The sequence below is a fragment of the Notolepis coatsorum genome (assembly GCF_963971535.1).
Source record: "Notolepis coatsorum genome assembly, chromosome: 5".
NCBI classification, from domain to species: Eukaryota; Metazoa; Chordata; class Actinopteri; order Aulopiformes; family Paralepididae; genus Notolepis; species Notolepis coatsorum.
Genome location: NC_140169.1, coordinates 131848002 through 131872684, shown reverse-complemented (window position 1 = coordinate 131872684; position 24683 = coordinate 131848002). Strand labels below are relative to the sequence as shown.

The 24683-nt window shown below is 43.3% G+C and overlaps 2 protein-coding genes across 2 annotated transcripts in view; both read left to right on the top strand.

The window, feature by feature from the left end:
- LOC311228354 (phospholipase B1, membrane-associated-like) overlaps positions 1 to 24683 on the top strand; it is a gene marked incomplete at both ends in the record, with an annotated part of 540482 nt that overhangs the window by 328818 nt on the left and 186981 nt on the right. The window lies entirely within an intron of this gene.
- On the top strand, positions 583 to 8248 carry atp6v1d (ATPase H+ transporting V1 subunit D). The gene is made up of 9 exons (XM_084314882.1): positions 583 to 823; positions 5285 to 5402; positions 5519 to 5598; positions 5977 to 6044; positions 6130 to 6174; positions 6324 to 6427; positions 6758 to 6824; positions 6941 to 7019; positions 7512 to 8248. The coding sequence occupies exons 1-9, from the start codon at positions 783 to 785 to the stop codon at positions 7654 to 7656; spliced, it is 747 nt and encodes a 248-aa protein (XP_084171008.1). The 5' UTR covers positions 583 to 782; the 3' UTR covers positions 7657 to 8248.

Sequence of the window (24683 nt, the reverse complement as noted above, 5' to 3'; positions counted from 1 at the left end):
TACTGTCTAACTGTGATGCATTTTCTGTTTGCAGTCCAATGTTCACCAAAACACACACCCACACACTTATAATTTGTTCCTCAACGTTATATAGACAGGTCATGTTTTGTAAACTGACGTTATGTTTAGAATGGGAATACATGGGTCGGGAAAGATAGTTAGCTCAAAGCTAATCCGGCCTGTTTAACCACTAGCTTCTGTTAGCTAATGAAGGCTAATGCTGGCTGAGCAAGGAAACTAACAGTAAACGTTTTTACATGAAATACAGCCCAAAAACCCTGCTGACAAACGTTTGCTTATTAAATACATTCTATACTATAATAATACAAACGTTTCATTGCCTCTCTGTGCCGACAAAGTTGTTTAAATAAGGGGAGAAAAGTAGCTAAAACCAATGTATTTGGATGGGACAGGAAGTACTATTGGCAACCGGAAGTCAGCCGGAAGTGCCTACTTTCAATTTGTGCAAGTGGAGAATTAGAACGTCGTGGTTGCCACAGGCTTGCCCAGTGAGAGGATTCTCCGGCGCTGTAGCTGGACCCTACTCGCTTAGCTGGCAAGAGTCACATGACCAGTGACCAGCTGATCACTGGCAGGAGTAACGTTAGCTAGCGAAACCATACAATATCACGACACCAGATTATTATAGTTCTAAACCTCCACGTAGAACAACCGTTGCTTGATTGTAATCTATAGCTGTAACGTTAGTAGTTTTAACAGGTCCACTGTCCCGACAGCAACAGAACTGACCGGCAGACCACCGTCATCGAGCAGAGGACAAGATGTCAGGAAAAGACAGGCTCGACGTATTCCCCTCCAGAATGTAAGCAAGCAGCTAGCTTCTGTTAGTTAAACCATTTGTTTTGTGTTATGTTGGCGAGCCAGCAAGATGTTGCATGTAACAATATGTCATATCTTTTTGTAATGTTTGGTTCACATGTGCAGGAATTGGGACGTTTTTATTTATTTATTTATTTTTCTGAGGGGACAGTGCAGTGTTAATTTGTTGTTGTATCACATTTATGATCTTCACCAGATTTGTGGTGTCAGAAAGATGCACCAGCACCTAAAGAGGAACAGCTGTCATGTGACGTCTCCCTAAAATAATCTCGGACTGTGAGCTGTCAAAAATGTGATGCACATCTGCAGCTAATTCTGTTGCAACGGTATATAAATGTTTACAAAGAATCTGACCCAGAGTTTCTCACGTATCTGTATTTATGGTGGTCCAGTTCTATGTCAACCAGGGCCACGCAAATAGATTTTGCTAAAGCAAAAGGCTGGCTGTCACAAAACAGTCACATCTAGAGACCTCAAAACCTACTCTAGCGAGGCCTTTAACCTTGAACTGGAGAGCCTGGACTGGTCAGATGAGCTCAATGGTACACTGGTTGAAGAAACCTGGCTTGGCTTCAAAACCAAATTTTCAACAATACTAAACAACATGGCCCCCCTAAGAACCACCAGGGTAAAAAATCGCACTGAGCCATGGATGCACACTGAAATACTGACCGCTTTGAAAGCCAGAGACAAAAAGCACGAGCAGTGAACTCCAAGCCCACGTGACTGAACTCAAACTAGAAAGAAACAGACTAAGAAATGACGTAAACTCCATGATCAAAACTGCAACAACAAAAAAAATTCATCAATGACAAAACTGAGGAAAACAAAAATAAACCATGTGAACTTTGGAAATTACTCAATAATCAACTAGGCTGCAGTAAAAAACTTAAAACCAGGTTCTCAAACATAAACATAAAGACGGACAACACGCTCTCATCACAGACAAGCTGGATGTAGCCAATTACTTAAACACTTTCTTCACAAACATAGCCACAACACTGGTAAACAAACTACCGTCCCACTCAGGGCATTATGGGGTAGAACACATAGTAGCATACTACAAGAACCTAGGCGTCCACAAAGACGACTTCAAACTGGAAATGGTAACTACAGATGAGGTACTCAAAAAACTGAGCACCCTCCAACCGAACAAAGCCACTGGCCATGACAACATCCCCTCCAAATTCCTCAGAGACTCAGCAGCCGCCATCACCCCAGTCATCACACACATAATAAACCTCCATAAAACAGGGACACGTCCCCAAGGACTTCAAAATTGCGAGAGTAACACCCCTGCACAAAAAGGGCAGCAAATTAGACCCAGGCAACTACCGCCCTGTTTCTATCCTTACATCCATCTCGAAAGTCATGGAAAAAATAGTATACGAACAGGTCGAAATGTACCTTGCGGGAAAAAATCTAATCTACGAATTCCAATCTGACTTCAGAACATCCCACTCCACTGACACATGCCTTCTCTATTTGAACGACCACATCAAACAAGAGGTGGACGCGGGCAAATATTGCGGCATGGTCATGCTGGACCTACAAAAGGCCTTCGACACTGTCAATCACACCATTCTGATTGACAAGCTAAAAGCAATTGGTTTTGATAGTCTTATCAGTGAGCTGGATACAATCCTACCTGGAGGGGAGAGAACAGATGGTGGAGGTAAACGGTACCCTATCCCCCCCCCTCCCAGTGAGCTGTGGTGTTCCACAAGGAAGCATACTAGGACCGCTACTGTTCCTAATTTATGCAAATGACATGTCGTCAGCTTGTGACTGCAACTTGTTCCTGTTTGCGGACGACTCAGCCCTGCTGGTCTCTGACAAGAACAAGTTACAGGGGGAAAAAACCCTCAGCTCGGAACTAGGCAAAATCTGCATATGGCTCGCCGATAACAAACTATCATTACACATGGGAAAAACAGAGTCCATTTTCTTCGGTTCAAATAACAAACTCAGCAAGACCGACGGCTTCTCAGTTACAGTGGGTGACAATATTGTCACAAGGAAAGATGAAATTACCTACCTGGGTTCCATCCTAGAGGCTAATCTTTCCTGTGACAAAATGGCATCTAATGTAATAAAAAAAGTCAACCAACGAACTCTATTCTTGTACCGGATCTCCTCTCTGGTAAACAAGAATACCCTGAAGACTCTGGCAGGAGCACTCATTCAAGGGTACTACGACTATGCTTGCACCTCATGGTACCAAAGCACCTCAAAGGCACTACTGACTCCTAGAACCCACCTCACCCCTGCCCACTTTGACAACCTAGGATGGCTTAGAGTAGACGACAGAGTACAGCAACTTGCAATGGGCCTGGTCTACAAGATACACTACACGACCAAGGTATCCATGTACATGTCAAAATACTTCCCAAAGGTCAGTGAATACCACGATCACAACACCAGAGGGAGCTCCACAAATCATGTTAAACCCAGATTCGGCTCAAACAAGGGACTAAACACGTTTCGCAATTATGCCACATCAATGTGGAACGCCCTACCCAAAGCTGTAAAGGAATGTGAATTACTACCCACTTTCAAAAACACTCTCAAAGAACACCTACGGGAGTCAAATGTACACTCTTTTCTGGACACTTTTTGTATCACAAACGGTACTGTATTTGCAAATCTGGTATGTCATAAATGTATAGATGTAGCAGTACTGTCTATCTGTATGTCGTGTGTCATATATGTTATGATGAATTGAAAATGGGGGACCCTGATGTAAACAAGACGAAAGTCTTTCTCTGGTCTGCATCCCCTTAACAATTGTATGTATTGAGCTGTACTGTACTGTACCCATTCTGCAATCTGTTAATACACTTTTCAATCAATCAATCAATCAATCAATCAATCAATCAATCAGATATCCCAAACGGATCCACTTATACATTGACAACAATGCATTATGGTCCTGCATGTGCTATATTCTTTCCACTGTCTGGCTGTGTATCTTGCCCATCCTTGCCTGCTACCACCACCACAAATAACCTAAGGAACTAGAAGAGACACTGACAATCTCTAGAACATCATCTCATCAAACCTTTATTTAACCAAAAATAAAAACCCATCGAGACTGAGGTCTCTTTTTCTTTTTTTTAATCCACTTTTTCTCCTTATTTTTCTATTTCTTCTTCCATCCCACTTTCACCTTGCCAATTCTCCCTTCAATTCTCCCCTCCCCTGTCTCGAACGTTGCTAGACTATGCCTCCCACTGGTCGGCTGCAGTGAGGACCAAGCCTTGCATCACGTGTCCCCTCCGGTACACGAGGAGGCAGCTGTCATCTTTTCACCTGTACAGCTTGATCTCTCAGTGGCGAGGAGTAATGCGTGGGAGGCTCACGCTGCCCCCGATGCTTCCTGATTCTGCTGTACAGGCGCACCAACCGAACTGTAGGAGTCGCTGTCCACAACGTCCAATCCCCACCCACCAGCTTTCCCACCCCTAACACTGCCAAATGCCAATTGTGTTAGTATGAACGACCAGAGCTGGGCTCGAACCCAGCATCTCCTGCGTTGGTTGCGAGCGCCTTGCCCACTGCGCCACTTAGCCGCCCTTCGAGGTCTCTTTTTCAAGTGTGATCTGGCCAAGAAGGCCAGCACAAATTATGTCCATACATAACAAAGCACAATACACATACACGAAAATTAAAAATAAAATACAAGCACAATAAAACGGTAACAACAATCAACCTCAGCGTACTGCAACAAATCAACACGTAAAGTAGAAAAGTGTTAGACATCAAAGCAGGAGGAGCAGGTGGCAAGGATTTCAGATATTTTGAGTTTGAAGCAATACAAAGAGATCGGAGAGGCCAATTTGAAACGTGTCTGGAGGTCATTCCAGGACCAAGGGCCGAAATGAAATGGGCTTCTTTTACTTGCCCCAGTCCACACGGGCAGCATTTTTCATTGATTGATTGAAAACAGATTGCAGAATGGGTACAGTACTGTACAACTCAATACACACAATTGTTAAGGGGATGCAGACCAGTCTTGTTTACATCAGGGTCCCCCATTTTCAATTCATAATGACATTTATGACATACATGACATACAGATATACAACTGTTACATTTGTGACATACAAGATATGCAAATATACAGTACTGTTAAACAGAGATCCTAGCAGTAAATATATACATACGAGGGGGAGGGAAATGTACATTAGGAGGGGGTGGGTGGGTGGGAGTTCGGACATTTACGGGGGCCATTTTAGAATTGCAGCCTCCCGTAGGTGCTCTTTTAGAGCGGTTTGATTAAATCTAGTCTGGATCTATCTATTAAATGGATCTAGTCTGATTAAAACCAACTATGCTTGTCTACTAGTCTATCTTACTCATTTTATATTGGTACTAGGTGTTCTAGCCATTATTGATCCAACTGTGATCGCCATCTTTCTGAAGCTTGTGTTGTTGCTTGCAGGGTTCAGACCATCATGAAGGCCCGACTGAAAGGGGCCCAGACTGGTCGTAACCTACTGAAGAAGAAAGCCGACGCTCTCGCCATGCGCTTCCGTCAGATCCTCCGCAAGATCATTGAGGTAAGTCTAAACAGCCAAGATGACTGTCTTGCCTCTTAGTATAACGTTATTGTATTTCTTTTTTGCCAAAAACGGTGTACTTAGGTGGACTTTGCCTCCTTGTCATATCCCATCAGACAAAGACCCTGATGGGGGAGGTGATGAGAGAGGCTGCCTTCTCCCTGGCTGAGGCTAAATTTGCTGCTGGAGACTTCAGGTAAGGCAATCTAACTGGGCTGTCTTCCACTAAAGTTATAATTTGTGACTAATAGTCATCGGACTTTGTTGACTAATCAATTTGTTTATTTAATTGTCGAATTTCCAATATCTTGTTCTCCACATGTAAGGACCTCTTTAAATCTTGTGATTACCAGGGATGTGCTTATAATTTTTCAGGAAAAAAAACTTCAGCATGGGGGAAAAAACATAAAATAAAAAAATTTAAAACGACTCGACTAACAAAGTCTTGGTCGACCAAGACCAAACTGGTCGATTAATCGACGACACTTGGTTGTCTTATTTTTGTCTGATCTGGTGTCCGTGCACAACTGAAGTCTGTTTTGTTCACATCTGTGTGTATAATGTATTTTGACAGCACCACTGTAATCCAGAATGTGAATAAGGCCCAGATTAAGGTCCGTGCCAAGAAGGACAACGTGGCAGGTCAGCCTCAGATATTCACTTTTTACAACAACGGTTTAGGGCTCGACAGGAAGTCTTACTAATCTCTCTTCTCTTTCCCTTTTAGGAGTTACCCTACCTGTGTTTGAGCATTATCAAGAAGGAGGGGACAGTGAGTAATTTACCACTGGTCTATTTCATGTGAAAACAACAATATATTTTGACAGATAATGTCTTTTTTAAATAAATCTTTTAAGACAAAAACAACAACACTCCCCACCACCACAAACTGGTCCTTACTATGTCTTATGTCCCTGTCAGGTTATGAGCTCACTGGACTTGCGAGGGGAGGAGAGCAGGTCTCCAGGTTGAAGAGGAACTATGCCAAAGCTGTTGAGCTCCTAGTGGAGTTGGCCTCCTTACAGGTAGGAGGTGCTGTTGCAAATTGTGCATGGTTATGACTGAACACGTCAAAAGCATTTAATTTGAGGAACAAAATGAGCTGGCAAATAAATGGCAGGTGTTCATTTTAATTTGAGCAGTTCAAAAACATCTGCAACTTTGACTTGATTCGCCAACTGCATCAAGTCCTATATACATCCAAAAGTACTGCCCATGCATTCAAAGTCACTTGGCAGCCTTTTGTAAACTCTCCTAACTCAACCTGTTTTATGTTAATAGAAAGTACATAACCATGAAAATACTGGAAAAACATTCACTTCACTCTTGTGTTATTGGTCACTTTTTGACAACAGACTTCGTTCGTCACTCTGGACGAGGCCATAAAGATTACCAACCGCCGTGTCAACGCCATTGAGCATGGTAGGTTAATGCTGACAGCTAATGGTACACATTGAGATTGGTGAGGGCCACTCAAAGAGATACCGGGCGGGACCCTGGCGGTGTCGCCGTAGCTGAATTGCCGTTTCTCTTCACAGTAATTATCCCACGGATTGAGCGCACCCTCACCTACATCATCACAGAGCTGGACGAGAGAGAACGTGAGGAGTTCTACAGGTCAGATCAACACATCAGTGCTATACCTAGGCAGCAAATTAAGCTTTTATTTATTTTTTTCCCCCAAAAGATTATCCCCAATTCACCGGACACTTTTTGTATCCCTCTCTCCAACATGTCACCTGTATATCCGTTTAAAAATTCAACATAGTTGCGCAATGCAACATACCCAGCCATGTCTCAACTACTGTTTTCTGTAACACTGTATCAACACCTCATCAAATTTGAAATCTCATCCGAAATGAGATTCAAACCAATGTTCTTGTTTAGAACGCAGACGCGTTGCCAACAAGTATATTTTAGAATGTGGTATCGGCGACCTCACTAAGACAACCTGTAATACCACATGAGATAGGGGGGGGGGGGCTTTCAGTTTTACGATGGATGAATTGAGTGTGAAACTTGGAATTTGATGATCATCCACAATGAAATAAATGTTGTCTTTTGAAGGAGAGAAATGTCTTCGGTCTGACTTTGAATCCGTCCCCTCAGGCTGAAGAAGATCCAGGAGAAGAAGAAGCAGCTCAGAGAGCGGACGGAGAAGGAGATCGCCGCCCGCCTCGCGAAGCTGGGCCCCATCGCGGAGCCCGCCAACATGATGATGGAGGAGACGGACGAGGACATGTTGTTTGAGTGATCTACTCGTCATGCCTCGTCACCCGCTCCACTCGTCATCCTATTTATTCGGTGCCTCTCGTGGGCCATGTCAATATTGCCTCTTGTGCAAATGGAAAATGTTCTGTTTATTTTGTGTGTGTGTGTACATGTACACGTTTGTGATGTTTTGTTATAACTGTATTGAAATTATGTCCAGATCTTGGAAATGTCCCAACAGTGACTGCAACCGTTCAATAGTGTGTGTGCTTTACCTTGACGAAGTCTGTTAAATTATCTTTAGAATACTTTAAAAGAAGAAAATACTGTACAGGTACGTACATTTACATCTGTTTCCGAAAGTGACCCGTGAGAAGCATTCCGTGTGATTGGAGGAGGTTGTAAATACTTAATGTCATCACGATGTTTGGAGCCATTGCATGTTGTCAATCTGTGCTGTCATAAAGGTAGTGTGAGAGTTTGTGTTGTGGAGAACCGTCTCCATGGCAACCTCCTAACACAGGGTTGGTACCCCCATAATGGAGGAAGGCTAACGTTGTACTAGAACCCCCAATATGACCCTGCTGTAAAAGTCCAAGGCACCACACCTCAACCAAAATAAAAACGTATCTCAATATTGAACCTTTGTCCCAGTCCCTTAAAGTTATAATCTGTAATGCCACCAAACAGCGACCGCTAGGCAAAAGGGCCTTGCTTGGTATTGCGCTTTGTTTACCTTTTTGTGTTTACCTTTTCTTTAAGTTATTTAGATTTTAGAATTTTTCCAGACCTCTCTTGGCAGAGCCTGAGATGTGGCTAGCAGTAGCAACCCCTCCCCGATTACCCACTGAAATCCAATCCACAGACAAAAACAAAAGATGTAAACAAAGCGCAGTATCCTGTTGTCAACCTTTGCCTAGAGGTCGCTGTTTGACGACATTACAGATTCTACCTTTAATGAAATATTATGTCTTACCTTCTTGTGGTAGATCAATCAATCTGATGGTTTCATCCAAGACACATTAATGCAGGAGCTTTCAGATCTGAATGTGAGAAAACATGACGGGGAATGACACGGGGCATCATTTAAGCTGCTGATATGGAAATAGACAGCAGAAAACTGGGTTCCTCTTTTGCATTGTGCTGAAAAACATTCCATCTCATGTTTGGAATGCAGCAGGGTGAGACATTTAGCGCCAGAATGGCACATATAACACATTATTTATAGTGAGGTGACTTTGAACTGTTGAATCAATGCAATCGGATTGAAATTTGAGACCTATATTAACAACTGGCTTATTACAAAGAGGTTTCTCATCAAGATACACATTTTAACACAAAGATGTATCGGTGCAGTCCAGGATTATTCATATAAGGGCTTGATTTGATAACATTGTTTTCCAGAATTGTGAATGACTTACTAAGAAACCTTTTAAGGACACAGTTACAGAATCAATTTGGATTAGGTTATGCTAAGTGATATGATGTCCAGTTCATAGAGTGATGGGGGGGAAACACTTTCTCTCTATACAACAACACAGTTGCAGTTGGCTATAATAAGTATACATAGACTGCTAGAAACACACAAGATTTTGAGGTATGTTGTTATAATACAGTATAATTATAGTAAACCAAGATAACACAAAATAGAATGCTTTAAGAGAAGCCCCAAAATACTGCAGTTTTTGGTGTTTCTGAATAGAATTGCTTTGTAGTAATGGCTCATTTTTGGTTGGTAGTCAGAAGAGGTCTAATTCAATTATCAGTCAGCTATGTGAATATTGAGACATGCAATCCCTGTTCAATGTATTGCTTTGTGTGTATACAATGAAATATTTTACCTTTGTGTAAAGAAAATGCACATTTATAAATATAAATAATCATAAAGTATGAGGATGGAAATAACTTGCTATTTTTTTTTCTTGGATGGATGAGTGCATACAATTGTAATGTTGACAAGAAGTTAATAGAATGTTGAAGAAAATCATCCACAAAGCTAAACATAAACAAAAAGTAAGAGTGTATCCCTGGCGACTGGGTGGCGCAGCGGACATTGCGCTCATCACCTCACCAACGCAAGAGACACCGGGTTCGAATCCGGCTGTCGGCGTTGCCTCCGGCTTGGGCCGGCCGTCATACTAACTCAATTGGCAGAGTTAGCGGGTGGGAAGTCGAAGGGTGGTAGTCTGGTTGTTGTGAACAGCGACTCCTACAGGTCGGTTGGGGTGCCTGCACAGCAAAGTCAGGAAAATGGCGGGGGCAGTGTGAGCCTCCTACACGTTACTCCTCGCCAAATGAGAGTCCGCGCTAGCAGTGGAAAAGATGTGACCGGCTGCCTCCACATGTATCGGAGGGGACATGTGATGCAAGGCTTCTATCCTCACTACAACCGGCCAGTGGGATCCTGCGAGCAACGATCAGGACAGGGGAGGGAGAATTGGGATGGGGAGAAAAATCACAGAAAAAAGGAGGAGAAAAAAGTAGATAGAAAAAATAAAGAGTGTATCCCTGCAAAACGATAACCTCTATCCATTCTTTGTGACCAAAATTCCATCATGATCTGGTGGCAAGCTCATAGTCCTTTCCTCCTTTCTACACTGGAAAGGAAGAGGGCACCCGCTGCTGCTCAGTGTCCCAGCTTCTCTCATCAGCCTACACAGAACGACCTTAACTGTGTAAAAGCTACAGGCCTTGATAATATCTCTGCTATGTTTTTAAAGGAACACGCCAACATTTTGGGAAATTAGCTTACCGTCTTCTCCAGAGAGATACCAGAAGATAGATACCAGTTTCCTCTCTGTGCGTTCAGTAGAAAGCTATCTGGCTGCACGTTAGCCTAGCTTAGCACAATGAATGGAAGCGGACAGTGCCGGTTAGCCTAGGCATTGTCCAACTAACACCTCTCCCGAAGGCGTCTATTTGAAGCCCAAACAACTCCTGCTTCCGCGTTCGAGTTTTGCGCTCTGATTGGCCACTGACCTACGGTATTACGCCCCCCTTATCTACGCCAGTTCTGCACGCTCAACTCTACTAACAGCCTGCAGCCTGCTCACTAGTCCTGCCTCTACTAACAGCCTGCATTATCCAATTCATATCAATCGAAATAACATATCTCTATATTAACGGCTCGCTAGTTCTGCCTCTACTAACAGCCTGCATTATCCAATTCATATCAATCGAAATAACGTATCTCTATATTAACCGCTTGCTAGTTCTGCCTCTACTAACAGCCTGCATTATCCAATTCATATCAATCCTCTCTATATTAACGTGATTCCATTAACACAACATAAATGTTCAAAACACGACAAGACCGCTTGCATCACTTCCCGCGGTTCTCGGCACCTATTCTACCGGTAGTGCGGTAGTTGTTGCCACGGTCGGTATTGGGTCTTTGGGTGAATACTTCATTGGCGGGGAAGAAGAACACTGATAGTGGGGTGTGGACCATCCCGCGAGCCCCAGACCACCGCCCCGCGAGCCCCAGACCACCGCCCCGCGAGACCCAGACTCTGGGGAGCCTCTGGGGCTCGCGGGGCGGTGGTCTGGGGCTCGTGGGACGGTGGTCTGCGGCTCGCGGGACGGTCCACACCCTGCTATCAGTGTTCTTCTTCCCCGCCAATGAAGTATTCACCCAAATACCCAATACCGTGGCAACAACTACCGCACTACCGGTAGAATAAGTGCAGAGAACCGTGGGAAGTGATGCAAACTGTCTTGTTGTGTTTTGAACATTTATGTTGTGTTGATGGAATCACGTTAATATAGAGAGATGAAAACAATACGTTATTTCGATTGATATGAATTGGATAATGCAGGCTGTTAGTAGAGGCAGGACTAGTGAGCAGGCTGCAGGCTGTTAGTAGAGTTGGGTGTGCAGAACTGGCGTAGATAAGGGGGGCGTAATACCGTAGGTCAGTGGCCAATCAGAGCGCAAAACTCGAACGTGGAACCAGGAGTTGTTTGGGCTTCGAATAGACGCCTCCCGAAGGCTAACCGGCACTGTCCGCAAACCTGATAGCTCCTTATGTTGCCCATGTAATCAGTCTGTCCTTTGAGCAAGCTACTGTTCCAGATGACATGAAGCATTCTAAAGTCATCCCACTTCTCAAAAAGGGCAATAGGTCAGATCCTGGGAATTATAGACCTGTCTCCATTCTGGAGTGTCACCGTCTTGGAGAAAGTAATACATGAACAGTTACTGTATATATCATACATCAACGATTCAAAACTGTTATATGAATTTCAATCTGGCTTCAGGAAATCATATTCAACAGACCCCTGTTTGCTATATTTAACCGACTTTTGAACCTGGGGCAATTTCTTTGGACAATTGCATACCCAAAGTAATTTGTGATTTATCATACTTTATACTTATAGTACATGCACAAGTCTGGTCTCTTTTGAAAGGTAACATTCTGAAGTTTCTTACACAATAAAATAAAAAATAAATGAATGTTCAGCTCCCACTTGAGGTCATGGGAGATGATGGTTCCCAAGAAGCGTAAGGACTCCACAGTCTCCACTGGGGAGTCACACAGGGTGATGGGGTTGAGAGGGGCTGGGGTCCTTCTGTAGTCCACAACCATCACCATGCTGTGGGTCTCGTCCAAACTCTTGGTGGATCCTGCAACAGACTGGTAGAACTTCTCAGGGTATGTGAGAGAGGGAGTGGAATCATACTCACCCCCATGCAGCATCAACAGCAGTCCTAACATCAGGAATCACGACACCTAACATTGAGGTGTCGTGGGTCAAACTCAATGAAACATCGTGATGGGGGGTGCCCACTTGATAAGACATACCTGCTCTCTGTTGTGTGCAACAGCACCCAAGGTAATTTGCTCCTGACTGTGTCCTACAGGTGTACTCATTCTAGTGTGTGGTACAAGATAATTACATCTTATACTGGGTGTTGGTAATGAAATGTACTATTTCTTAAGTGACTATAGTGTTAGAGGATAATAGCTATGTTGTAATAGTAATACTCACTCCCTATTCCCTTAACTCTAAAATATGAATCTAAAATTTGTTTATAATTCACAGCTTAGTCTGACATTATATGCATGTTTTTATTTTATTTGTAACATCTTATTATTTTATGGTTCTTCTGTAAAGTTACCCCCCCCCCCCCCCCCCCCATAGGCTAGAGATGAATCAAATCTTTGCAAAATAATTTAAATTGAATTAGACTGTTGGATAGTTGTATAATTGTGCTGCTATAATACAGGATTTGTATTAACAATTATCTGAAAACTGTTTACAAGGTAAAGAACTTTACAGAAGAAACAAAAACCAACTGCCACATTTTTTCAACTGCATTAAATTGATATTTTAATACATTTGTAAAATAAAGGAATTCAATTAAAAGAAATAACGATTTAACTATAATTGTTTCCCTTTTATTATACTTATAATGAAAGATTTACTACTCTACCCGTGCCTCTTCTTCAGCTTGATGACCAGCTGTCTGTGAAGCATCCACACGTCGACCTCCGTCCTCCCTTTGTTATGACCCAGATCCCAGAGACTCCAAAGGTGGTCCTACTTCCTCCTGAGGGCTCTGGTCCTGGCAGCTGACAGTAGTGTACTAGGAAGTATGGACCACCTTCCTCTCCACATACCTAACGGCCGCCACCAGCTGGTCTCTGATCATGCCCTCCAAGGTCTTCTTACTCCCTCGAAGCTCCTCCAGCCTCCTCTCCTTGTCACCAATCTCCAGCTGCAGCTCATCGCTCTCCTGCATCAGTCTGCAGTGGTAGGCCCTCATGATGTCATCAAAGTCATATTGTTCACTCATCCTACCATATTTGAGTTACTGTGTGGAAGTGTGGGGTAACACGTATGAAAGCAACATAAAGCCATTATTTATATTACAGAAGAGAGCAGTAAGAATAGTTCACAATGTAGATTCAAGAGAACATACCAACGAATTATTTATTAAATCCAGACTATTGAAACTTAAAGAGTTAGCTGAAATACAGACTTTATTAGTTTTGTTTAGAGCAAAATGCAGAGTATTACCAGCAAATATACAGAGGTTGTTCGTTCCCTGTCCAGATGACAGCAGAAGGAAATAAAATTTTAAACACCAATTTGCACGAACAACCTTAAAACAAAGGTGCACCTCAGTATCAAACTATGGAACTCCTTGCAGAACGATGAAAAGAGTTCCAATAATATATTTCACTTCAAAAGGTTGTGCAAAGAAAAGATACATAGACAGTATAGCACAGTTTAGTATAATATTGCAGTTTAGCGTGTCAGGATGACGTAGCATAGAGTTGTAGTGTAGGCCAGTATGAGTATAGTAATATAGTATATAGCAGCGTAACATAGAATAATAATATATTAAAATATTGTATAATACTGTACCAATATGGTGTAGAATAAATAGTATGATTTAGTTATATTATAATAAAATAGAAATTAGATAGTATATAGAAGTATAATACATTATATAAGTGTGTGTGTGTGTGTGTGTGTGTAAATAAATGAACCTAAATATGTAGTTTGACTGATAGATAGACAAAATGGGTTTATTTATGTTGATTTAATTTGGTTGTGTTGATGTTAAATTTTTTTTTTTTTTTGCAAAATGGGTATATTCTATTTGGTTTTACACAATATGTCTATCGGTGTGTTGTGTGTGTGTAGGGGCAGGTATATATAAGATTTTTTCTTCTTCCTGTTCCTTTCGGCCATGGTATTTTTGGTGAATTATATGAATATGTACTGTTGGACTGTGGTAATTCCATGTACGAATAAATAAATGATGATGATGATGATGAAAGTCAACTTTATTGTCATTTCCCATAATGTGCAAGACATACAGAAAAATTAAATGATGTCCCCCCCCTTCCCACGGTGTATATAAAAAGATCGACAATATAAACATAAAGTAACATATAGGACCCTATAAACATAAAGTAACATATAGGACACAATGTACACACACAATATACAGGACTATATACAATATAAACAGTAGCTACAAATTAAATGAATGCGTGAAATAAATATAGAGGTAAAAGAGAACTTAGTGCAAATCTTCTAGCAGCAGTGGTACATAGTAAAATAAACAATGGCAGTCAAATAAAATAATGGCAGTAAAGTGGCAGTGAGTTAATAAAGTAAAGTGGCAGTGTGTGTGTGTGTAGGTGTGTGTGTGTGTGTGTGTTGGTTTTAGGACCTGGCAATTCAAGCTGCCCACTACTGGAACCTCTAGTGTAATGCTCATGCACATATAACGGATATGTACCGCGATAGTGTGACTACGGTACATAGAAGTAAAACTCACTCCCCAGAGGCATCCAAACTGAGTGCTTAGAGAGGATATCCTTTCTTGGCGCAGTGGTTTGTGATGTCGCCCGCAGTGCGGACGCCCGGGGTTCGACTCCCACTCGGCATGGTCGAAGTGTTTGGCAGGTACAGCGTTGTACCGGCTACACACAGTATTACTAAAAACAATCTGATTATCTATAAAAACAGGAGTTTTACTGCTCATGACCAACTTGAACAGCACAAGTATATTAAAACTTTAAAGACAATATATTTTCAATGTTAAGCCAAGAGAGGCGGGCATGCATACGGCTCACATTATACCTTAGTGAGCAGCCCAGTACGCGTCTATTCTTATCCCACTGACGTTTCTGGTCATGTGACATGTGCGCCCAATCGTGTGACGCGACCATTTCCGTCTCGACCAGCAGCAAACTACCTAACGCCTACGATCCACACTCTAACCTTAACCAACTTCGAAAGAGTGCCTAAGCTTAACCGGCGAAAGAACTTGCCGTCACACGATATCGTCCTGTTCTAAGACAAACTCTAACCTTAACCAACTTCGAAAGAGTGCCTAAGCTTAACCGGCGAAAGAACTTGCCGTCACACAATATCGCCCTGCTCTAAGACAAACTCTAACCGTAACCAACTTCGAAAGAGTGCCTAAGCTTAACCGGCGAAAGAACTTGCCGGCACACGATAGGCGCGACCAGAAACGTCAGTGGCCAATCAGAGCGCAAAACGCGAACGCGGACGCAAACATGGGTTGGGATAAGAATTTAGGAACCCAGTACCAACCGTGCTGCCCTGTTCTGGACCACCTGGAGCTTCCTGAGGTCACCACTGGCAGCAGATGACCACATCGCAGAGCAATAGTCAAGATGACATAAAATTAAACTTTGCACTATCTGACATAAAAGGGGACGGCCAACAAAAGAAGCAAAGGGGTGACATTGCTCGAGGTAACACCAATGTCCTTAGAAAAAAAAAGGTCTAAGCATTGACGATGTTGACATGTTGACAACAATGCGGAAATTCAGCGCCTAGAGGACAGCTCCATGGCATCTCTGGGACCAGTGTTCTCATCCCAGTCAGCGCCTAGAGGTCAGGTCCATGGCAGATCTGGGATCAGTGCTCTCATCCCAGTCAGCGCCTAGAGGACAGGTCCATGGCAGATCTGGGACCAGTGTTCTCATCCCAGTCAGCGCCTAGAGGACAGCCCCATGGCAGGTCTGGGACCAGTGTTCTCATCCCAGTCAGCGCCTAGAGGACAGGTCCATGGCAGATCTGGGACCAGTGTTCTCATCCCAGTCAGCGCCTAGAGGACAGCCCCATGGCAGGTCTGGGACCAGTGTTCTCATCCCAGTCAGCGCCTAGAGGACAGGTCCATGGCAGATCTGGGACCAGTGTTCTCATCCCAGTCAGCGCCTAGAGGACAGGTCCATGGCAGGTCTGGGACCAGTGTTCTCATCCCAGTCAGCGCCTAGAGGACAGGTCCATGGCAGATCTGGGACCAGTGTTCTCATCCCAGTCAGCGCCTAGAGGACAGGTCCATGGCAGATCTGGGACCAGTGCTCTCATCCCAGTCAGCGCCTAGAGGACAGGTCCATGGCAGATCTGGGACCAGTGCTCTCATCCCAGTCAGCGGTTCAGTGGTTGTTTACTTACGTATCAGTGACCAAACCTTCATTATGTAGAAACCCTGGCTAACACTCATCAATGTCTGCAGTTGTTAAGCAGAAAAACATGACATAAATAAATAGATACAGATCCTGTTTGTTTGTGTTTGTTTGTTTGTTTGCATAAATCAAATGTGCATGTATGCATGTATGTTTGTTTGTTTTATGCAGCCATTCTTGTGTTATTAATTATATCAATTCAGTGTTTTACGTATTTGCTTTTACATACTACATGTAGGCTCTTTTTTGTGGATATACTGTCTTTCTCGGATTCAGAAGGAGCATGCGAGTATACAGCATTTCAATGTTTTCATGACTTCATGTGACGAATGATGAATATGACTTCATGTGACGCCTTTCTGGGTCCAACTCAAAGCCAGGGTTACAGACACTAGTGGCTGCCAGTTATGTTGAGACACTGAGAGTTGAGAGCACAGGAATGCAAACCCTCTGTGCACTCGTTCACAGCTGAACAGAGGACACGCACAAACACAAATCAAAAGAAAGCGACACTGTAATTGTAATGCAATCTCAATACTGAATGATTAGATTATTACTTATTAGATACTTTATCTGTTTTAGGACCGACAGCAACATCCCTTTATGAGTAGGCAAACAGACACCGGTTCAAGGTCCGTTTTGATATCTTTTGGACAGCACATATATATTACATTGCAAGTAATAAGTAATAAGTTATCCCTACTGTAATTGCTTGGAGTGTGAATGTCATCTGAAGGACTCAATCCATACTGTCAACAGTACAACATTTGGATAACTATGTTTGAAAGCATTTGTTCATCTGAATTTACAATATTCTTTGTTGCAAGCGTTCAATTGACAAAGTGGTGTGATTTAATGTTGAGTAGAATTATAATTAACTGCATTTTGAGGTGAAATGTGAGTTTTAAAGATGTTTTTAAATGAACAGCTATCTCTGCCGAAAGGTTTGATTGATTGATTGAATTGATTGATTGATTGATTGATTGATTGATTGATTGATTGGTTGATTGAAAACTTTATTAACAGATTGCAGAATGGGTACAATACAGTACAGCTCAATACACACAATTGTTAAGGGGATGCAGACCAGAGAAAGACTTTCGTCTTGTTTACATCAGGGTCCCCCATTTTCAATTCATCAGGACATATATGACATACATGACATACAGATAGTCAGTACTGCTACATCTATACATTTATGACATACCAGATTTGCAAATACAGTACTGTTTGTGATACAGAAGGAGTCAAGAAAAGGGAGTATATACATTTGACGTAGAAACTGTACATTGGAGGAGGTTGGGTGGGGGGGGGTTGGGTGCATTGGGATATTGACAACCATACTGGGTAATTTACATTGGAAGTGGTTGGGGGGGGGGGGGGAGACACACTGTATAAACAAGCAAGACTGTACATTGAGGGGGGGGGGGGAGGAGACACTGTACAAACAAACAAAATTGTACATTGGACTATTGACAACCATACTAGGTAAATGACTGTACATTGGAGGGGGTTGGGTTAGGATATTTACAGGGGCCAGTTTTGAATTGCAGTCTCCCGTAGGTGTCCCTTGAGAGAGGTTTTGAAAGTGGGTAGTGATCCACATTCCTTTACAGCTTTGGGTAGGGCGTTCCACATTGATGTGGCATAATTGCTAAACGTATTTAGTCCCTTATTTGAGCCGAATCTGGGTTTAACATGATTTGTGGAGCTCCCTCTGGTGTTGTGATCGTGGTATTCACTGACCTTTGGGAAGTATTTTGACATGTACATGGGTACCTTGGTTGTGTAGGTGCAGTGAGCGGTTGCCTTGGTAACCAAGGACTGACTCTGTGGCAAAAACCACTGGAGGGCGCATGCATGATTGATTGATTGATTGAAAACTTTATTAACAGATTGCAGAATGGGTACAATACAGTACAGCTCAATACACACAATTGTTAAGGGGATGCAGACCAGAGAAAGACTTTCGTCTTGTTTACATCAGGGTCCCCCATTTTCAATTCATCAGGACATATATGACATACATGACATACAGATAGTCAGTACTGCTACATCTATACATTTATGACATACCAGATTTGCAAATACAGTACTGTTTGTGATACAGAAGGAGTCAGGAAAAGGGAGTATATACATTTGACGTAGAAACTGTACATTGGAGGAGGTTGGGTGGGGGGGGGTTGGGTACACTGGGATATTGACAACCATACTGGGTAATCTACATTGGAGGTGGTGGGGGGGGGGGGGGGGGGGGCACACTGTATAAACAAGCAAAACTGTACATTGAGGGGGGGGGGGGGGGGAGACACTGTACAAACAAACAAAATTGTACATTGGACTATTGACAAAACCATACTAGGTAAATGACTGTACATTGGAGGGGGTTGGGTTAGGATATTTACAGGGGCCAGTGTTGAATTGCAGTCTCCCGTAGGTGTCCCTTGAGAGAGGTTTTGAAAGTGGGTAGTGATCCACATTCCTTTACAGCTTTGGGTAGGGCGTTCCACATTGATGTGGCATAATTGCGAAACGTGTTTAGTCCCTTATTTGAGCCGAATCTGGGTTTAACATGATTTGTGGAGCTCCCTCTGGTGTTGTGATCGTGGTATTCACTGACCTTTGGGAAGTATTTTGACATGTACATGGGTACCTTGGTCGTGTAGTGTATCTTGTAGACCAGGCCCATTGCAAGTTGCTGTACTCTGTCGTCTACTCTAAGCCATCCTAGGTTGTCAAAGTGGGCAGGGGTGAGGTGGGTTCTAGGAGTGAGGTCAAGCAGTAGTCTGACCAGTTTGTTTTGAGATGTTTGTAATTTTGTTTTTAGCGCCTTTGAGGTGCTTTGGTACCATGAGGTGCAAGCATAGTCGTAGTATCCCTGAATGAGTGCTCCTGCCAGAGTCTTCAGGGTATTCTTGTTTACCAGAGAGGAGATCCGGTACAAGAATCGAGTTTGTTGGTTGGTTATTACATTGGATGCCATTTTGTCACAGGAGAGATTAGCCTCTAGGATGAAACCCAGGTAGGTAATTTCATCTTTCCTTGTGACAATATTGTCACCCACTGTAACTGAGAAGCCGTCGGTCTTGCTGAGTTTGTTATTTGAACCGAAGAGAATGGACTCTGTTTTGCCCATGTGTAATGATAGTTTGTTATCAGCGAGCCATATGCAGATTCTGCCTAGTTCCGAGCTGAGGGTTTTTTCAACCTGTAACTTGTTCTTGTCAGAGACCAGCAGGGCTGAGTCGTCCGCAAACAGGAACAAGTTGCAGTCACAAGCTGATGACATGTCATTTGCATAAATTAGGAACAGTAGCGGTCCTAGTATGCTTCCTTGTGGAACACCACAGCTCACTGTGAGGGGGGGGGGATAGGGTACCGTTTACCTCCACCATCTGTTCCCTCCCCTCAAGGTAGGATTGCATCCAGCATAGAAGCTGGTCTGGAAGTGGAAAAAAATAATGATATCACTAAATGTTCCCTTTTGACCAAATTAACCATTCAGTGTTGTCTGTTGACTTCAAATATGAAACAAAAACAATGATATGTATGAGAGATTCTTAATGACTCCCCATTCAAAGAGATAGAGGTATGGTCTCGTTAATTTTATTCGTCCCCGTTGTCAAGATGGCGGCAGAGTGAACCGACTTTAGACAGACTTTTGTAGTGGTCATTCCCAGCTCTAGTCTGGGCACAACACTTGGGGTCACAGTCACAGTAGTGGGTTCCTCTGGTGTAGGGTTAACCTAGTCAAGGTCTGGGAGCCCCACTGGCAATATACTGGCTGTGTTTAATTGTCATTCATTATTGCAAGAATGTTCCCACGTTATATTCGGAGACACAGCAATTTACCCACTCTTAATTCCCCAATTGTAATTAAACGTTTAGTATAGGCTTGTGTGGTAAAGTAGCCGTGCCTGAAGCCTTGAGAGACGAATATCTCCCTTGGCAGAAAGAGTTCTCCTTTGGCTGACCAACAGATGTTTGGCTTCTCACGTAGGAGACATGGTTTGAATCCAGGGGTGCTACGCTTACTGTGTATACAGCAGAACACAGCATGGTTTCTTTTTTTTTGTCCACTTTTTCTCCCATTTTCTATATTTTCTCCCATCCCAATTTCGTATCATCCAATTCAACCCTCCCCTGTCACGAACGCTGTTTCTTGCCTCCCACAAGCCATCTGCAATGTGGACTAAGTCATACATAGCACAAGTCCCCTCCGGTACTTGAGGTAACAGCAGTCGCATCTTTTCACCTGCGCAGCTCGATCTCTCAGTGGCGAGGAGTAACGCGTGGGAGGCTCACGCTGCCCCCGACACTTCCTGATTCTACTGCGCAGGCGCACCAACCGACTTGTAGGAGTCGCTGTCCACAACGCCCGATCCCCACCCATCAGTTTCCCACCCCCTAATACGGCCAATGTGTATTAGTACGGACGACCAGCTAAACTGAAAGCAAATGTGGAGCGCTGGGCTCGAACAGGCAAGCCCAGCGTCTCCACATTTCGTGGTGAGCGCCTTGCCCACTACGCCACATAGCCGCCCCACAGCATGGTTTCTTAAAGTCTTTATTGTTTTTCTTTTCTTGTCATGGGACCCAGGCTCATTGAACCATATTACATGTACAGTATTACACCAGAAGAAGGCCTGTGACACATCTTGGGTCCCAACCTATAGTTTAAGAAATCATGACATTAGAAGGGCATATTCGCTTTGGGCATACCAGCTACAATGAAGCTATTCTTGTAGTTCTGGAGCTCCAGGACAAATAGCCACCCAAACGGCTTACCACGGGACTCACTATGGACAAGCCTGGGACAGGGCTAGTGAACGCGCGCGCGCACACACACACACACACACACACACACACACACAGAGCTCCTTGCAGGAAGTGTGTTGTTGATGTTATTTTGGTCCCCGATGATTATACTTCTGTAGCGCTTCCAGCCACACACTTTTGTTGTTATGTATACTCTATGTTTTTATGTATTGTGTGATGTATATTTATTGTGATTTTATTGCTGCTGTTATCTTGGCCAGGTATCTCTTGCAAAAGAAATCTCAGATCTCAATGGGACTTCCTGGTTAAATAATGACTAATTAATAAATAATAAATAACACACACGGTTACAGGCAGGCTCAAATGCACAACACGGGTGACAGATTAAAGTTCAACCCTGAAGGCATTTAATAATACGTTACAAAAAGTTAACGCACTCCCTAGTGCGGTGTGTGAGTGTGTGTGTCTTTAGCCTGGCGGGTGGGTATCCGTGACCGGGGGGAAGCAGGGGGTTGCAGCTGTGGGGATAACGGAGAGAGAGACGGGGTAAGAAAAGAGGTGAAGCACACGGGAAAAACACGAGGTAAAAACATGAGACGTCAAAAATAAACGAAGCCACCAATAAACGAAGATCTGACGTTGATGCATGGAGATCCATGGTCTTCTTGTAGGTGGTGATGAGGTGATTAGACGGCAGGTGTGGAGTCTCCATCCATCAGCGTGATGATTATCAGCTGTGCCTTTTGCACGCCTGTAGAGTGTGCTCCAAAGTGCAGGGAGTGAATGGGACAGACACACGGGTGTGTGTGAGGGAGACGGAGAGGATTGTGCAGGTGAAACCGTAACACACACACATACACACACACCACATGCACAGACACAGACACCAAATCACTGTCAATTGACTAATCCTGTGGTGTAGGCACGGTCTTCTATTGCCATAATATGATAATAGCCAGATCTGTAGCAACAGTAGGGTCCAGTTGGGTGGTCTGTGCAGTTCCTGTCCTATAGACAAATTAACTATATACCTTTTCAGAAGTATCTGTTGCTATTCCCAGCTTTGGCCCCTGTATATTTCCTGAATCCCTATAGTATTCCTGTGGTTTCATAGTGATTCAATATCGTATTTCAATAGCAATTGGTGAGTGTGTGTGGAAAACCCCCACAGGAATACTATTGTTTTACTATAAAGTGCATATGTTCATATGGGAATGTAGATGTATTTGTATTTTATGGAACGTTGTACTGTCAGAGAATGTGTAAGGCACTTTTGATACTTAAGAACATTCCATATCAAATGCTTATGTACTTTTACATTTTACTTCCAATTTTGAAGGGAGGTCTTTACTTTTACCAGATTACTATTCTATCTGAGTATTTCTACTTTCACTCAAGCAGAGGAAGAGTGTTCTTCTACCACCACTCACCGTGAGAGAGGGGGCTGGGTGGGAGGAAAGTTACCTTCAGAACGAAGGTAGAAACGTTCATCTACATTTTCAATCTCAGCTGTCATGGCGCTGCACCACCAGCTTGAGAATGAGGTCAAAAGAATGGAGGTATTCAGTCACCACAGCAGGTACAATGTTCTGGAGAATCACTGCCGACGTGGAAGAGCCACAGTCCCTGCACACCTGCATTCCTCTGCCTATTAAATAGAGAGAGAGAGACAAGCATTAGATAAATGTTATCATAAGACCTTTTCAAACAATAAAATATTGATAGTGTTTGCCATGGATGGCCTGCACATAGACTGGACTGGCTCCTGCTGTCTGTCATGCAATATGGACCTTGCCCATAGTCAGCCAAGTCATTCTGCGCCTGATGCAGGGTGGGTCCGATCAGTTGTGATGACTGTGGCCCTATTCTATAGATGTGATTATAAGAAATAGGCCTAGAAAATGTATCCTAGATACCGGTTAACAGTCCTGGTAACATAGAAACGGTTCGGACTTCAACAAATTCATTGCTACACCATGCTCTCTCCACTCTTTCCACTCGTAAAGTGAATGCTTCAAATCCAGTCACAATTCCCTTACAGCCTTCTATCACCACTTCTATCCCTCTCCCTAGATCCCAACTTGACCCAGCCAGCTTTAAGTGCAGGAAGTGGTCTGGGTATAATTCATCGAAATATCAGAAGCCTAAATATCAGAGTGTACAGAGTGGACCGAGTTGGGAGGGGGGGTGGGGGTGGAGTGGTTGTATATGTTTATCTGTATCCATTTTAGATTCTGTCTCCATGCCAAAAAAGTTTGAATTTATTGCTTTAAAGATCCAGTTGGGGCCCTTCTCAATGGTTGTGATAGGTGTAGACCTCCAGCTGCTTGCACAGAGCCTGTAGACACTTTAGCAAATCTAATAAAAAAATGACCACCCGCATTTCACTGTATGCCCTGGTATGTATGTGACAAATAAACCTCTTGAATCTTGAATCTTGAATACATACAAACTATTCGCCTGTTTTATTCTCCACCCATCGATCATCCATAGCAACACTATAGGGAGGTGTAGTGGTTACGTCATTGGTGTTTCCCGCTTGGTCCACCCTCCTTGAAATTGCCATGTATTTCCAATGGACCCATTTCTAAATCGTCTCGTTTAAAACAAATAAAGCATGAACATTGGCACGGTGTACCTTTCTGTGTGTATTCATCCACAATCTATAGCTCAACATGAAACAATTCGCAATTAATAGTAAAAGTAGCAAAATAACAAAGTTTATGTTTTCGTTCACTGAGGAACTACACTCACTTTGGCGCTGCTGACTGACGTCACCACACAGAGTAGATTCCTGGCTGTACATTTACATTTACATTTAGTCATTTAGCTGACGCTTTTATCCAAAGCGACTTACAAGTTCTGTACGACAAGTCATCAGAAAGGGCACAACTCTGTTGTGTTAGGCGACAGCACTGAACGACAGGCGTTCTACTGGTAAGTGTCGTTTTTTTAACGACAAATTAAAAACCTTATAACTAACTTTATTTATTATACAAAAACCCTGTAAAGCAGCGGGACCGGACTCTGTCTCTCCATCCACCCTGAAGCATTGTGCCGACCAGCTGTCTCCAGTGTTCACAGACATCTTTAACACCTCACTGGAGACATGCCCCGTGCCAGCCTGCTTTAAAACATCCATCATAATCCCTGTCCCCAAACAGCCAAGGCCCAGTGGACTAAATTACTACAGACCCGTCGCCCTGACCTCTGTGGTGATGAAGTCTTTTGAGCGCCTTGTGCTTACACACCTCAAATCTATCACAGACCCTCTCCTGGACCCCCTGCAGTTCGCCTACAGAGCCAACAGGTCTGTAGACGACGCTGT

Coding starts and splice junctions, on each gene's coding strand:
- atp6v1d (XM_084314882.1), top strand. CDS start 783: ATGTCAGGAAAAGACAGGCTCGACGTATTCCCCTCCAGAAT. Junction 5,403..5,518: donor TCCTCCGCAAGATCATTGAG/GTAAGTCTAAAC, acceptor ATATCCCATCAG/ACAAAGACCCTGATGGGGGA. Junction 6,428..6,757: donor TGGAGTTGGCCTCCTTACAG/GTAGGAGGTGCT, acceptor TTTTGACAACAG/ACTTCGTTCGTCACTCTGGA.